Source organism: Osmerus eperlanus, chromosome 25, assembly GCF_963692335.1.
Source record: "Osmerus eperlanus chromosome 25, fOsmEpe2.1, whole genome shotgun sequence".
Lineage (NCBI taxonomy): Eukaryota > Metazoa > Chordata > Actinopteri > Osmeriformes > Osmeridae > Osmerus > Osmerus eperlanus.
In genome coordinates this window covers 4,921,844-4,936,735 of record NC_085042.1, presented here as the reverse complement: position 1 = coordinate 4,936,735, position 14,892 = coordinate 4,921,844, and the positions used below count along the sequence as shown (strand labels likewise).

General features: G+C 46.0%; 2 protein-coding genes across 2 annotated transcripts; one reads left to right on the top strand and one right to left on the bottom strand.

Moving 5' to 3' along the window:
• The first annotated feature begins 224 nt into the window (after positions 1 to 224).
• On the top strand, positions 225 to 2,166 carry LOC134012266 (large ribosomal subunit protein eL37-like). Its single transcript, XM_062452024.1, has 4 exons — positions 225 to 327; positions 793 to 928; positions 1,195 to 1,279; positions 2,052 to 2,166. Exons 1-4 carry the CDS (start codon positions 325 to 327, stop codon positions 2,119 to 2,121), a joined length of 294 nt encoding a protein of 97 aa, XP_062308008.1. The 5' UTR covers positions 225 to 324; the 3' UTR covers positions 2,122 to 2,166.
• A 10,181-nt stretch (positions 2,167 to 12,347) lies between these two features.
• On the bottom strand, positions 12,348 to 14,892 carry ptger4a (prostaglandin E receptor 4 (subtype EP4) a). Its single transcript, XM_062451965.1, has 2 exons — positions 13,820 to 14,892; positions 12,348 to 13,494 (listed from the first exon to the last, which is right to left on the bottom strand). The coding sequence occupies exons 1-2, from the start codon at positions 14,597 to 14,599 to the stop codon at positions 12,913 to 12,915; spliced, it is 1,362 nt and encodes a 453-aa protein (XP_062307949.1). The 5' UTR covers positions 14,600 to 14,892; the 3' UTR covers positions 12,348 to 12,912.

The window sequence follows — 14,892 nt, the reverse complement described above, 5'->3', positions numbered from 1 at the left end:
ATTTTAAATAATCAGAAGTGTGGTTCACAAAGACAGATATATCCTGAAATAAAAATATTTTACATGTAGATAATTATATGATTAAAAAAATCTGCTTCACTGTCTTCACTTGTCTGTGTTTATACAATACCTTTGAAAACCGAAATATGCATAAAATGCTTTTTTACATATCACACGTATTTATTTTAAGAGCTGGAACTAAGGTTTGAGCGCACATTTGTTTGTATGACACATGATGGTGTAACACCCGAATAACTACGGAAGGGATTTACCGTCACACGGTGACCGGTATCCGGTCTCTATCGTGTCAGCTTCGCTGCTAAGATGGTAAGAGCGGATAGCTGTGTATCTCAAACAATCCTAATTCATCAGTTTTGCCAATCACTGTCCGCCACCCATCACTTTACTGTTGTGAACTTTTAGGTTTCGTTCTATCACAAACTCCAAGCATTTTTGGTCGATGATTTGTGTATCAAGGAAAATTTGGTTGAATCTCCGGAAATTTAAGTCATTGTAGCGATCCATGTATCTGACAGTGAACTGCAGACTTCATTCAAACACCTGTTTGTGAGCTTGCGTCGAGACCTACCAACTTATTATATAGGGACCTTGTTGCATTTCCCCTCTAAATCGTTTTTAAATTATAGCCTAGTGGATGGCAACAGACTCACTTAAATCCAGCTATTTGGCATCTTGGGCAGTAATAGAGGCGCCCCATTTTCTACGTCCAGGTCACAATATTTAAGAACCACATGACTTATGTCAAAGTTTTAAACTACGTCTCTCCCACAGACGAAGGGAACATCGTCTTTCGGAAAACGTCGCAACAAGACGCACGCCTTGTGTCGTCGATGCGGCTCCAAGGCTTACCATCTGCAGAAGTCTGAGTGTGGGAAATGCGGTTACCCCGCCAAACGCAAGAGGAGTTGTAAGTCAAGTTAGCCAGTAACAAACTTCAACCTGCTTTCGTATCAGCCTCAGAGACATGCTTTATCCTTTCTGAACTCATTGTTACAACAAATACTGATGTCCAAACCTAGTTCATTTTCAAGTTTGGAGCCTACAATCGACATTTTACCGTTGCTTTAACACATCTCAGGGCTGTTTGCTGTTCTCTCCAATCCCCTTCTCTCTTTCTCCACCTTCTTCCTCCATCCCCATGGTTCTAACATCACCACCCCCCTTCTCCGACAGATAACTGGAGTGCCAAGGCCAAGAGACGCAACACTACCGGTTCTGGGCGTCTCAGACACCTGAGGGTGGTGTACCGCAGGTTCAGGTGAGTCCCACTCCCTCCTCTCTGCTCAGGGCCGGGGGCCTGGTGGGTTTGGGTCCGCTCACCTGGAATGTATCCAGGGTGCCTGTGAGGGCTGTGGTGTTGCTGCAGACTCAACTTGTAGGTTACGTCTTGGCTGTGCAAAGATGGGGCCCCTGTTTGTGTTTGTAGTCGTCTAAAAAAAAAACTAAAACAAGGATTGTATGCACCCAACACTTGCTCTTTGTCCTGTTTCTGCTTCACATTGGTACACCTGTAGCTTTTATTAACTCCTGGAGTGTGAGGGTTAGTCAGGTTTGTGTTAAACCAGCTGACAAACTGGTCCTGACTTAGCCCCTTCTCTTATTGATGATATGTGAGTGTGCTGGGTGGTAGTGGTTAATGTGAGTGCAGGGTGGTAGTGGTTAATATGTGCGCGGGGTGGTAGTGGTTAATGTGAGTGCTGGGTGGTAGTGGTTAATGTGAGTGTGCTGGGTGGTAGTGGTTAATATGTGTGCAGGGTGGTAGTGGTTAATATGTGTGCAGGGTGGTAGTGGTTAATATGTGTGCAGGGTGGTAGTGGTTAATATGTGTGCAGGGTGGTAGTGGTTAATATGTGTGCAGGGTGGTAGTGGTTAATGTTGTGATTTGACGAATTAGCTCAGCTCACCCTCAGTTTGACCTGTATTGCTACAGCTCAGAGCTTTTGAACTGTTCCTGGAGAGCTACCTGTTAATGATAATCCAATCATTTCTGACACATGCTTTGTGTTTCTTGTCTCCTGTTGTTTTTTTAGGAACGGGTTCCGTGAGGGAACCGCTCCCAAGCCCAAGAGGGCCGCCGTGGCTGCCTCCAGCTCCTCTTAGGTCCCCCTCTCCCCATCCCCGTCTGAAATAAAGAGACAGTCAACATCTCAGCCTCCTGGCCTTTTTCTTCTGACAACACTCCATGACACAAGAGCAGCCTTTCTTAATCCTATTCCTGGAGACTCCTTGCACTGCATTTTTTTTAGATGTGTTGCTGCTCCAACACACCTGATTCAAATGAATGGTCATTATTATCAGGGCTTGATGACGACCATTAATTTGAATCAGGTGTGTTGGGCCCTGAGGACCAGGGTTGATGACCATGTTTTTCCACGTCATTTTATTATTGAGGTTTCGTCATGGCCTGTAGAGGGAGACATTTCATTACACCCTGGTTATTTACCATTTGATTACAGGGAAGGCGAGATGGGGCCAGAATAATGACGGCCCTAGTTCTGTGCGTAGTCAGACATGCGAAGGTTGTTTAGCCAGTGAGAAGTTGGATTGACAGCAGTGTACACAGGCTAGTTATCATCCTTAAAGAGTTGCTTCCTGTGCATGAGCTGGCAGTCTCCAGCTTCCTCACATCTGAGAACATGAGGGATGGGAGAGGCGGAGAGGAAGTTTTTATCTACAAACACCAGACAGTTCAGGGGGGTATTCGTCGTAGCTCGCTAAGCGGTTTAGCGAGCTAATTTTCAGGCTAAGATAAAAAACGCCCCTCTTTTTGGTTCGTGGAAGCAACTTTCGATAAATCACCATAGTAACATATCAATTAGCACTAACCTGCTCCAGAGCAGGCTAACGTAAGTGTAGCTGGATAAGCTTGCCACACCCCCGGAAAATAACATGGCAGCTCCCTTTTTGAGAGACCCAGTTGACCAAGTAGCTATATTTTAGTTCGATTAGCTTTCCATACCAATAGAGTTCTTCGCGATTGCCAAGATCCTTTATTTCACACGGATGAGTTCTTGTTTGAGCGATATCGATTCAGCCGACAAGGACTCATTTATTTGCAAGACCTTCTCGGGCCGTACATTGCAAATATCACACGTCGCAGCAAGCTTTATGCTTTATTACGAGGTTATGCTGCTGTATGTGAATATGTAACGCTATGTTTTACGAAATGTCTTGTCTTATCTGTTGTGCCTGTGCTTTTTATATGTTTCACTGTGGGAGAGTGGGAAACGTCATATCGATTCCTTTTTATGTCGTGACATGTGAAGAAATTGACAATAAAGCTACTTGAAACTTTAACTGTGCTTCAGACTGCATAGCCTTGAGGTTTTTTGCGTCAGGTAGGCTATAGGCTACATTTTTATACAGTATAGGCGATGCAGAAAACATTGGCAAAGCCGCAGCATGCGTTGCTGTAAGAAAAGTGTACTTGGCGCTTAACCAGCTGATGAATCAATTCATCATATTCCCTGGCCATGTCCCAGTCAATGAAATCAAAGAGGGATTTACACATAGGCCTACATGCACATATATAGTAGGCCTACATGATATAAGCGCAGTATATCCTCATAATTGTCTATGAATTCGTATCAATTAGATACTCTTTGACCTTGTTTTTATCTAGCCTACTTATTCTGAAAGAGTTGAGATCATTATTTTCGCTAGCAAGATCTCATTCGATTATTAATTTCCATTAAGCCTATACCAGCAGGCACATTTAAAGAAATGTGATCTGATTGATTGGGGTAATGAGGCACTTAAGATGAGCCTATACATTTCCCCAAAACTCTCGCAAGCTGCTTGACTTGCTCTGGCACCGGTGGCGGTGTTTCACTTAGCCATGATAATATATGCTTATTGTCTTATAGAGACTCATAATAGTTTGCTCGGATGGCGAGAATAGCCTATCACCGCTCTCTCTTTCGTATTTTCCGCCATCATACCGTTAGAAAATCACGGTTTTGGTGATCGACCTTTCCTGCCTTTTGAAGTAGGACGTGCACGTGCAATTTCCCTGATAAGTTTAGCCTGATTGAAATTAACCACATGATTTGGATGCGGATCAGCCGTTGACGAACCGATATTCGCTGTTCTCACTCAACTCGCTAATGTTAACGGGCTAAAGGATAATTGATTAACTTAGCTTCAACCCTTACGACGAACGGGGCCCAGGCCTGTCATCTTGGATGCAAAGACCCCTGTTCTTTATAAATGCTGTAAAACATGTTTTTGGTTATTGGCTGGTTTCAGTTGACATACCCCAACAGGATTGGCATAAACAGTTTTAGAGTTAAAAATGTGATTGTGTATATACATTTTCAACTAGGAAGTATTTGAAACATTCCATATGTCTGCTGATTAAACATAACAATAGAGGGGGGTGCATTTCATGGCAAGAAGGAATACAACGTGAAATTCACCCCCCTCTATTGTCTGTTCTGTATATCCCAGCATCAAATGATTCTTACTGTACACTGAGGGCACTAGTATGAGTAACCACGGTAAGTTTCAGGCATGTGACACTTTCCTAGTCAGAGTTAGCATGGGGTGCATTTCATGGCAAGAAAGAATACAACAAGCCTGTCGTGAAATGCACCCCCCTCTATTGTCTGTTCTGTATATCACAGCATCAAATTATTCTTACTGTACACTGAGGGCACTAGTATGAGTAAGCACAGTAAGTTTCAGGCATGTAACACAGTTTCCTTGTCAGGGTTAGCAGGGGGTCCGTTAAGCCTGTCGTGAAATGCACCCCCCTCTATTGTCTGTTCTGTATATCCCAGCATCAAATGATTCTTACTGTACACTGAGGGCACTAGTGTGAGTAACCATGGTAAGTTTCAGGCATGTGACACTTTCCTAGTCAAAGTTAGCAGGGGGTGCATTTCATGGCAAGAAAGAATACAACAAGCCTGTCGTGAAATGCACCCACCTCTATTGTCTGTTCTGTATATCACAGCATCAAATTATTCTTACTGTACACTGAGGGCACTAGTATGAGTAAGCACAGTAAGTTTCAGGCATGTAACACAGTTTCCTTGTCAGGGTTAGCAGGGGGTCCGTTAAGCCTGTCGTGAAATGCACCCCCCTCTATTGTCTGTTCTGTATATCTGTATATATATGGAAGGGATTTACCGTATAAATTCTGATGCGACAGATCGCGTTCCCTCTTAAAGGCTGTCCTCCTGCTGGCTGTTTACCTTGTTTAAGAACACCCCAAACCAGATGATCAGAAGGCCTGTTCCTTTAAGGCTCTACAACATAAGGTTTTGGCTTGCTTACATTCCATTCAAAAGATCAATGAGGGCAAAAGAAACATTTTGTTGGAAGTCCATATGACCAGCTTTCAGGTCGATGTTGGTGACTGAAACATTGTGTGTGAGGGCTGAGATGCGTTGCAGTGAAATGCTTTCCATGCATCACAAACTACTTATTTTCTATTCGAATCCTGGAGTTTTATTAAAACAAAGCTTGTCCTGGTCCTGACAGTGAAGACGCAGTACAAGACTGCAAATAAACATGATGGTGACTCCCACAGCCAGGAAGCAGGATGTAGAATAGGAAGTGCTAAGGCGATTGGCTGACCAAGCAGGAAGTGTGTGGAACGGAGCTGTGGTCAGTCGAGCTCTAAGGACAAGGCCCAGAGTTGGGGACAAGGACCTTGAGTAGGCCTGGTATTGTGGCAGTTGAAGAGCAGATGTTGGAGAACAATTGGTTATGTGACAGAGTTTCTGGTTGGGCAGTCTCTGTTTTTTATTATCTTAATGAGAGTGACCTTCCGTAAAAATACAGGCTAAATAATACAAATGTTCTGACAAAACTTGAATAATGCATTTGTTGGATAAGCAAGATAAGGTTAGGGTGATTGATTGATACTCTGATTATATTTCCTTTAAAGGAGTAGTGAGTTTCTTTTAACTTGATACAGTGTTCAAAGTTGGCACTTCAACATCCATGAAACTCAAAAGGTAGCCATTTTCACAGTCTCTTTTGTAAGTGAAAGGTTAAATACACATTCCAGTATCACTTTCAAACAGGTACATTTCAGAAGGGCTGGTCTTTCGCTCTAGTCCACGCTGATCTTCAGTCACTAATGGAGCAGGATGTGGTACAGGAAGTTAGTACCTCAGTGAACTTATGCTGATGCTCCAATTTTTTGTGATGTGTTTTCGTAGCTGGGAGGCCTAGCTCCAAAGACTCAGTCTTGGTCATTCACTCTGCCCTGAGCGCGCTGCGAGGAATCAACAGATCAGAGTTCATCTCTGAGGACACTGTTGGGATGTTCCGACACAAACATCTGACCGTACGGCTTCAAAGGTCAGACTTTTTAACTGATTTACTGCGGAAGGAAGTTTGCTTCTTATCTCTAAAGGGAGGACAGGCGGGGGCACACAAGACAATCCATCATGTTCTAGAACAATCTGAAAATGGGTTGTACTGGACTAGGATGCTGTGAGTGAGATGTCCGGCTTTGACACAATGGTGTCGTTCAGCCCTCAGAAATTATTATGAGCCGTAAAAAGTTACCAGGACTCGTACACGTCTTTTTTGAGAGTTTAATGGCAAGGCTGATTTAACTCTTGTGTTATCTTCGGGTCATTCTGACCCATCAGTCATTGTGACCCACCGTCGTATTGCGACAACTTTACCGCATACAAAAACAAAGTGAAGCATTTTCTTTTAACCATCGGGCTGTCTCAGACCCCCCACATTGCAAAGGTTAAAATAAAATTATTTTTATTAGTTTTTGTATTGGGTAAAAAACTGGGTAAACACAATGATGGTTCGTTATGAACCTTTGAGTCATGTGACCCGAAGGCAGCACAAGGGTTAAGAGAGGAGTGAATGAGGAGTGAATGAGATGTGGATTAAAGCTGTTAACTCTGCACCTCTGTCCAGAATGATTAAAGGAAGGTTGGTCATTAAAAAAGCAAGGTGTGTTAAAAGTTCCATGTAAAAAACAAAAACAAATCCACAACAATATAGTAGCGTGTTAAGAAGCCATCTCTATTGCCTAACCCTATACTCCTCCGTTACTGTCTTCGTGAGGCCTCGGAGAACCAGGCCTTCAGACAGGAGATCACAGCTCCTAACCCTCGAGAGAGGATCAGGGACGGGACTCAGAGAAGATCCTCCTCTTTCCCAGAAACACTCTCTGGCTCCAGTCTGATGGACTTCAGGTCTGCTTCTCCTCAGGTCCTGATGTGTGTGGGTGACTCCGCTCCCCACAAGCACACTTAGGAGGCGATATTGGATATCCCATGTGAGCAGCCCTGCTGCTTACCTCTGCCCAACCCCTGTTAAAGCACTTACCCCACACTGACATACGCCACTAACAATTAGGACCACTGGCAGGCGCCGTGGAAACTAGTCTCCTTGGATGCGGCAGAAAACTAAGAACGACATTAACTCCCAGCTCGCATTGGCGGGGGATCTTGTAAATGACAGTACTTTATGTACATTCAGGGATATAAAGTAGTGAGCATACTGTTATTTGTCAAGCCCCCCCCCCCCTCATTCCCGTACCATCCCCCAACCATGCTGCTTCTCGAGTGGGCACAAGGGTGATCCTCATCGCCTCAACAAGTCTGCTGTGTCTGATGTTGATGTGGAGTCCAGATTTTAGGTGACGCCATGGATTTCCCCACATAGCATACTCCATCTCCATAACCACACACTGAGTCGACAAACTCAAGGATGGATGAGTGGATGTTGCTGTTCTCACAAATATGTGATATTAATAAACTTTCCCCCCCCCCACACACTTAAAGACGTAGCACACCTTACCTTAACCCTCCCGTTATCCTCAAATTTACTAACATCTTTCGTCCTTGGGGTCAATTTGACCCCAGCTATTTTACATTTACATTTACATTTAGTCATTTAGCAGACGCTCTTATCCAGAGCGACTTACAGTAATACAGGGACATTCCCCCGAGGCAAGTAGGGTGAAGTGCCTTGCCCAAGGACACAACGTCAGTTGGCATGACCGGGAATCGAACTGGCAACCTTCGGATAACTAGCCCGATTCCCTCACCGCTCAGCCATCTGACTCCCTCCATTTTAAGGTTACATGAACTGGCATGCCAAGTGTTGCCCAAAACATATATGACGTGTATGTCAGCAGCTTGCTTATCAGTGTTGTGATGTTAGTCGTAGGAGTTTGTGTTGGCTCTATTGTAGGGTGGACCAGTGGAGGATCCAGGAGTCTTTGTTGTTGCTTTCTGCCTGCCAAGGTCATGTGACCCGTCCACTAGACCTTGTTTCTGTCTCGGCCGCTCCAGAACACTTCAGAATGTTCCCACGACTTCCATAGGCCAAAAGACCCTCTGACCTCAATACCTCACTCAACTCACCTGATTGGACGAAAGCCTTTTTTTTTGCCATCATCATACCCAAAACAAATAATACATATTTTGCTGGGCAAACTCAATGACATATCCTATGATGTTGTACTGTACACACAGAACACGTTGTACTCTCCAGAGGCATGCTCACCAAATAACAAAAACACACAGCTGTAGAATGTAGAAAGCAGTTTACTGTCAATCAATGTGGCAGAGGAAGTTAGGCCCTTGTGGAATTCTGCTTTGGTCTTGTAGCACATGTTTAGGTTCACATGCGAAAAATCTGCGTTTAGATTCCCATCTTCCCGCAGTGAGGTTAATACTCTGCTTATATGGTCTGTTAGCAGGTAAAGTCTGGGTTACTGAATTGTGAGGTGCTGGTTGCTCACATAACAGATCACGACATGCCGCACGGCAATTATTTGCAAGATCTAAATTGTTCCAGACCATTATTAGCTAGGGCTCGATTTGAGGAGTTACTTGTAGGTAACCTGAGCCTTAAGCTGAACTGGATCCCAGCCTATCTGGATAAGCTCAGAGGAAAACGTACTGATGTGTTCTGCAATAGATCATCAATCATAAAGAAGTTGTGTGTGTTGTGTGTGTGTGTGTGTGTGTGTGTGTGTATATGTGGGGCTCCCCAGCAGCTACGTAACGTAACCTATAAAGAAAATTATAAAGACCGTTTTTCAGGCTTATGTAAAAGTAGCCTACTCTGTCCTCTCCAAACCCACGGAGCGAGGATCGGAGCTGGCTGGCGCCCGACAGCAGCTGGGAAGCGCTCCTCGTTTCCAGTAGGTCTGTCGCACCCCTTCTAACAGGTCTAAACGCCGCTCTGCTTCCAACCCGAATATGAGACCTAACATAGGTGGAAATCCCGGGGGGGACAGGGGGGACAGGACCCCCCCACACACAACCCGCCCATCCTGGGAAAAATATGATTTGTTCCCCCCAATAAATCACTGTAAACATTTAAATAATATTAATAATATATTTTTTAACATATTACAATGTAGGCTACATGTTACAGCAGTAATTTTGGTGTCCCCCTCAGGAATTTCTTTTGAAAAAATGTCATATAATTGTCCCCCCCAAAATTGATAGCAGACTTTCACCACTGGTTGATAATAGAATGAGCTGCAGCACGGCTCTTAAATAACAGTGCAGTTTACAAGGTAGGAAGGCATGCTGCTTTGAAGTAAGAAGTGGGGTATGCCAATTCCATTACAACCTTACAGTTTGGCATGAGCTTCTCAGTAAACAGGTAGAGGCCATTTTGTGATTTTTATAAAGTGATAGAGAGATAGTCTGTAATGTAAATTACTCCCTAACTGTTTTTTGTGACGAACACACACATGCGTGCCCACACAGACCAGACACAGTCAACACAACCACACACACCGACGGGTCTCTCTTGTTACCATACTCTAGGCTACTCAGCATTTTTTGGTCTTGTAGATGAACACAACAAACCATGACCGTGTTTGGACTTTCTTGCGGTTAACAAATGACGCAAGTAAAGGTGTTTAACGACTCTAATGCCTGCATAATATCATTCTTGTCCAGAACAAGCATGACGGGGCAGTAAAAGTCCATTCTAATTTGTTGATACTTAGCCTATTGATGTCTCTGGTGTCTCTCAAGCTCCCGAACTGTCTCCTGACTCTTTATTTTTTAATCCGCAAAATCGGAAACAAGACAGAACATTTCCATATTTTGTTCAAATATCTGATTATCAGGTTCCGTGGGTCATCTTGAATGACTAGAAGTTTCCTATTTGCTTAGGCTGGTATTACATAAAAATGAGGATCAAAGTTTTTAATTAACAGCTGATTTCATGGGAACTAGCTGTGTGTAGTGTTGTTTTTAAAACCCTTGAGTTCGGCCTGTATTCTGGGGGTCTGTGTATGTTTGTGTGGGGCTTAACAGAGTCATAAGGTTTTCTAATTCCTAGCCTGAAGGCTCCTCGACCGCCAGTCTCCCTCCAAACCCCTGGTGGAGTTGCAACGATGTAGCCCAGAACCCACCCCCTTGGAACCCACACACTCTCCCCTCACCTGCTATCAAGAAGTTTGATCTTCACAAGCTGACAACATGCCACAGGATGTCGTACCACACGTGTCTGTCCCGGATAATCCTGCGCTGCTATCATCTGGCGTGTGTACATTGGCCTCGGATCAAAGCATCCCGGATCTAAGGGACATGTGACATGTTCTGAGGTGCAGGTGACGGGGATGTGGAGAGGAGGCCTCCTGCTGTGTGTCAGTCTTCAGCCAACAGCCCGCTGGGGACAGAAGTAGGAAGGGAGGGGAGAGGAGGGAGGGCAGAGGAGCGGGGAGGAGAGGAGAGGGGAGGGGAGGGGAGGGGAGGGGAGGGGAGGGGAGGGGAGGGAGGGAGGGAGGGAGGGAGGGAGGGAGGGAGGGAAGGAGAGGAGAGGAGAGGAGGGGAGGGGAGCGGGGAGGAGAGGAGAGGAGAGGGGATGGGGGGAGGGGAGGGGAGGGGTGGGGTGGGGTGGGGTGGTGAGGAGGTGAAGGGAAGGGAAGGGAGGAAAGTAGAGAGGAGAGGTGAGGAGAAGAGGAAAGGATAAAAGAGGAGAGAATACAGATGACAGGGGACAAGAGGGGGGAAAAGAGGAGCCAGAGACAGGAAACAGTATTCAGGAAAGAGAAGATGAGACCAGAGGACTGAGAACAGGGCATCAGCCTGATGTGAGTTATTGGGATGCCAAACAGCCTTGTTTGTTTCCTTGGTTACTGAGGACAGGAAGAGGAGCTGTCTTATTGGTCTCTTGTTATGCTGGGTGGAGAGGAAGTTATGCACTCTGTAACAACAGGAACTCTAACCTTGACCTCTACCCTGGACCTTTAACTTTTCACTTTACCTCTAAAATCTAAACAAGAAAAAAATCTTCTTCTTTAAAAAAAATTCTTCTCAGTTGAGTCTTTTTTTGGCAACCCGCCTGGCTTCATGATTATTGGTGTAACGTGAAAAATGTCATATTGTGTGTATATAAATGAAATATGATATTTCTGAAATATGATATATATTCTGATATTATCAGAAAATCTGCCTCTACCTATTTCCATGTGTGCCAAGCCTTCACAGAGAACGACGAGGAACTGAATATGAAATAGATGGCTGAACATCATACAGCAACGCTGCAAACCAATTGCTTCTCACATCCAAATTAAATCATAATTAACCCCCCCCCCCTCCCGCTGTCATTATTCCAGAGGGTATTCTCACACTCTGTGTGTCAATATCCCTCTCTGCTGTGTGTTTGCACTAGCCACTGTGTTGCTTGTTTAAGCTCAATCACGTTGAAATGAAGCCAGAGATCATATTTATTGTTTCATGAAGGAAACGTCTTCAGACAGTTTATTTCCTGGGAAGGCTGCCTTTGGCCCGTCAGCTTGGTGTGTGTGTGTGTGTTTGTGTGTGTATGTGTGTGCCTTTGTGTGGTCAGATTCAGGGTTCTTTCGCTTTTGAACCGCGAACTCATTTCTGATTAGCGATGTGTCGGTGTCCGTCTGACGAGATAAGATGCTGTACGCTGTGTAACGCTTTGGCCCGGTCTTATCAAAGACATCTGTTTGACTTAATGAGGGGTCAGAAATCGACCGTTGACCTCCTTCAGGAACCTGGGATTCGGACACTGAATGTCCGGATTATATTCATGGTTTCCGGTTAGCTATTTTTCCTCCAGTGATAGTTACAGTATTACTGAACTGTATATTTGTTCTATTGCTGTAGTTATTCGATACCTTGGCCTTAAATGTTTAGAACAAGGTATCAACACACAGACTCATAATCTTTCTCCCTCTCTCTCTCATACACACACACAAACATACACACACTGCTTTCTGAAGCTTTGAGTTGCTTGTCGACGTTTCACTCACACAAGCTAGCAGTCCCAGCAGTGACTTCATAATACTGGACTGGAGTAATGAAAACAAAGATCTCCAAACAAGGATAGAGCAGTACTGAGAATCAGCTCATTTAATTCATTCTATGTGAATATTACTTACATGAATGATCTATGATATGCATACAAGCACATTTATCTTCAAGCACATTAAACCTGCAATCATAAACAGGATATCTTTACATGGATGCTAGAACACAATATATTTGACAACAGGCCATGTGGATGCCATACCATCACAAGGCAAGATCCAACAACAGAAGCCTTCTCATGGAGAAGAATACAAATGTAACTTTAAAAAAGTCACACACACGTAAACCTTAATGAAAACTCGAATGCTGTGAGACAACTAGTCCACTCTCACCTTCCAGGACCTTCCGTCAGAGGAACCAGTGTCCCAAACGTGTCCCAATGTTCACACTCACAACCCTGACCTGAACACGACAGGTCAGGTCACCAGTTTCATGTTGATATAATGACACAACAATGACCAAGAGGCTCTGGCCTATCAGAGTAGACCTCTTAGGAGGGTTAAGTCTGGCTCTGCTAGAGGTTCAGCCAGGTTCCATGAGGGAGAACAGTCTGACAGGCAGTCTATGGAAGACCTCCGACCCTCAGCCTTCAAATGCATTTCTCCTGGCCAGGCTCAGTGCTCAGCGAGACCTGCAGCGTCTGCTCTTTCGGACGGGGCTGAGAGGACTCCTCCGCGCGGAGATCCTCGGCGGACAGGTGTTTCCCCTCTCCGCCGCCCTCCTCCGTGCTGCTCTGCTCGGACGAGTCCGAGCCTCGGGGGGCTTCCCCGGAGGAAGGGCGGGACCTGTAGCGGTCGTCCGGGAGACGACCGCTCCCCGCGTAGGCCTCGCGGCCCTCGGGCAGGTAGAGGAGGGTCTGGGAGGTGCTGCTCGCCTGGCGCAGGTCCCGGGACACCATGGAGGGCGAGTCCCTGGAGATGACGGAGGACAGCTGGTGGGCGTCCATGCAGTCGAAGTTGCCCTGCAGCTGCTGCCTGCGGGCGCCGACCTTGCAGAACAGGCACTTGAGCTTCTCGATGACCTTGAGCAGCACGGCCTTCCTGAGGAGGATGTAGATCCAGGGGTCCAGGATGGGGTTGAAGGAGGCGAAGCGGATGGCCCTCAGGTCGGGGTTGATCTCCAGGCGGAGCTCGACGGGGGTCTTGTAGAGCTGGTTCAGGAACACCTGCACCTGCAGGAGACACGTGCGGCGTGTTCAGCTGAGACGGATGGTACAGCGTTTAGAGTCAGTTGAGCTGACCTTCACTATAGCCTTTGAGTGGAGAACACAATGCGCCTTCTTGGTATAAGTTGCATCATTCGAAGGACTATCGAATGCACTTTAATGGGGGAACTCCATTACGATTTTATGCGTTGCCTCGTTAAACTAGTACACCAATAATCCCTCCAAAACATTTCACCGCATTTTTTCGTGCGTGCGTCATGGATACATCTGTGCGTAAAGGACATTTTAAGCATAAAAACTGAGGAAGGAGAGAGGGGAGAAACGAACTTACTACGAGGGGGATGGAGCATATGAGCACCACTATGGAGGTGCCGATGAGCAGGATGACCATCTGGATCTCTGCACCTGCCAAGTGCCCGAAGCTGCGGCTCCTCCTCGGGTCCGCGTTCCGCCCTTGATCGTTCCCGAACGACATCCTTCGAACATAGCGTCGGTGCATCCGAATCAAAGCCCCGCACACCATCACATTACAAATCACCGTGGCCAGGATGAGAAGGGAGCTGAACCCGGCGTACATGTAGGAGAAGGCGGCGTCGGAGCTCACGTTGCTCCGCCACTCTATGAAGCACCAGGTCTGGGGGTACTGCTTCTTCACCTGGCCCAGACCCATACTAGGCAGAGCGCAGAAGAACGCGTTGGATACGTAGATTCCTAGAAGCGTCAAGCCCGCTAGCCGTTGGTCCACATAGTCGTTGTAGAAATAAGCATGGTTTATGGCCAGGTATCTCTCCACGGACATGGCGCATATGATGCTGAGTCCCGCCAGAGAGAAGAAGAGCATTATGAATCCGAAATACTGACACAGGGGGTCCCCTCCGGGCCACGAGCCTTTGACATAAGTCGCGATGGTGACCGGGCTCGCGAGCAGTGTCCCAAAGAGGTCGGTAACCGCCAGTCCGCACACCAACGTGTAGAACGTGGTCTCTTTTTGTTCCTTTCGTGATTTGCACAAGACCACTATAGCAATAACATTACCGACCACTCCGAAAATAAACATGATTGAAGGTATGGTCGGGACCATGGCCCTCGTTGTCACAGTGGTGTTGCTCATCTTACCGCCCTGCAACTGAATCTAAAGCCCAAGTATGCCAGTCACAAGATTTTCACTATTTCCATTCAAAAACAAATGCCAAGTTAACGCACACATAAGCCATAGCCTACACGAACCATGTCTGAAGTGTGACGTTTTCATAAGTGTAGTTATCCTCCGCTTGCCTCTTGAGCTCAAGGGTTTGCATGTAGTCAAGATGCAAGTCGATGGTAAGTATCCAGATGGTCAAATGACAGATCAGACCCGCGATCCGGTGACCGCGCTCCGGTGTTGTGCGCTCCAGTGACATGTGG

Coding starts and splice junctions, on each gene's coding strand:
- LOC134012266 (XM_062452024.1), top strand. Junction 929..1,194: donor CGCCAAACGCAAGAGGAGTT/GTAAGTCAAGTT, acceptor CTTCTCCGACAG/ATAACTGGAGTGCCAAGGCC. Junction 1,280..2,051: donor GTGGTGTACCGCAGGTTCAG/GTGAGTCCCACT, acceptor TTGTTTTTTTAG/GAACGGGTTCCGTGAGGGAA.
- ptger4a (XM_062451965.1), bottom strand. CDS start 14,599: ATGAGCAACACCACTGTGACAACGAGGGCCATGGTCCCGACCATACCT. Junction 13,495..13,819: donor TATGCTCCATCCCCCTCGTA/GTAAGTTCGTTT, acceptor TGTCTCCTGCAG/GTGCAGGTGTTCCTGAACCA.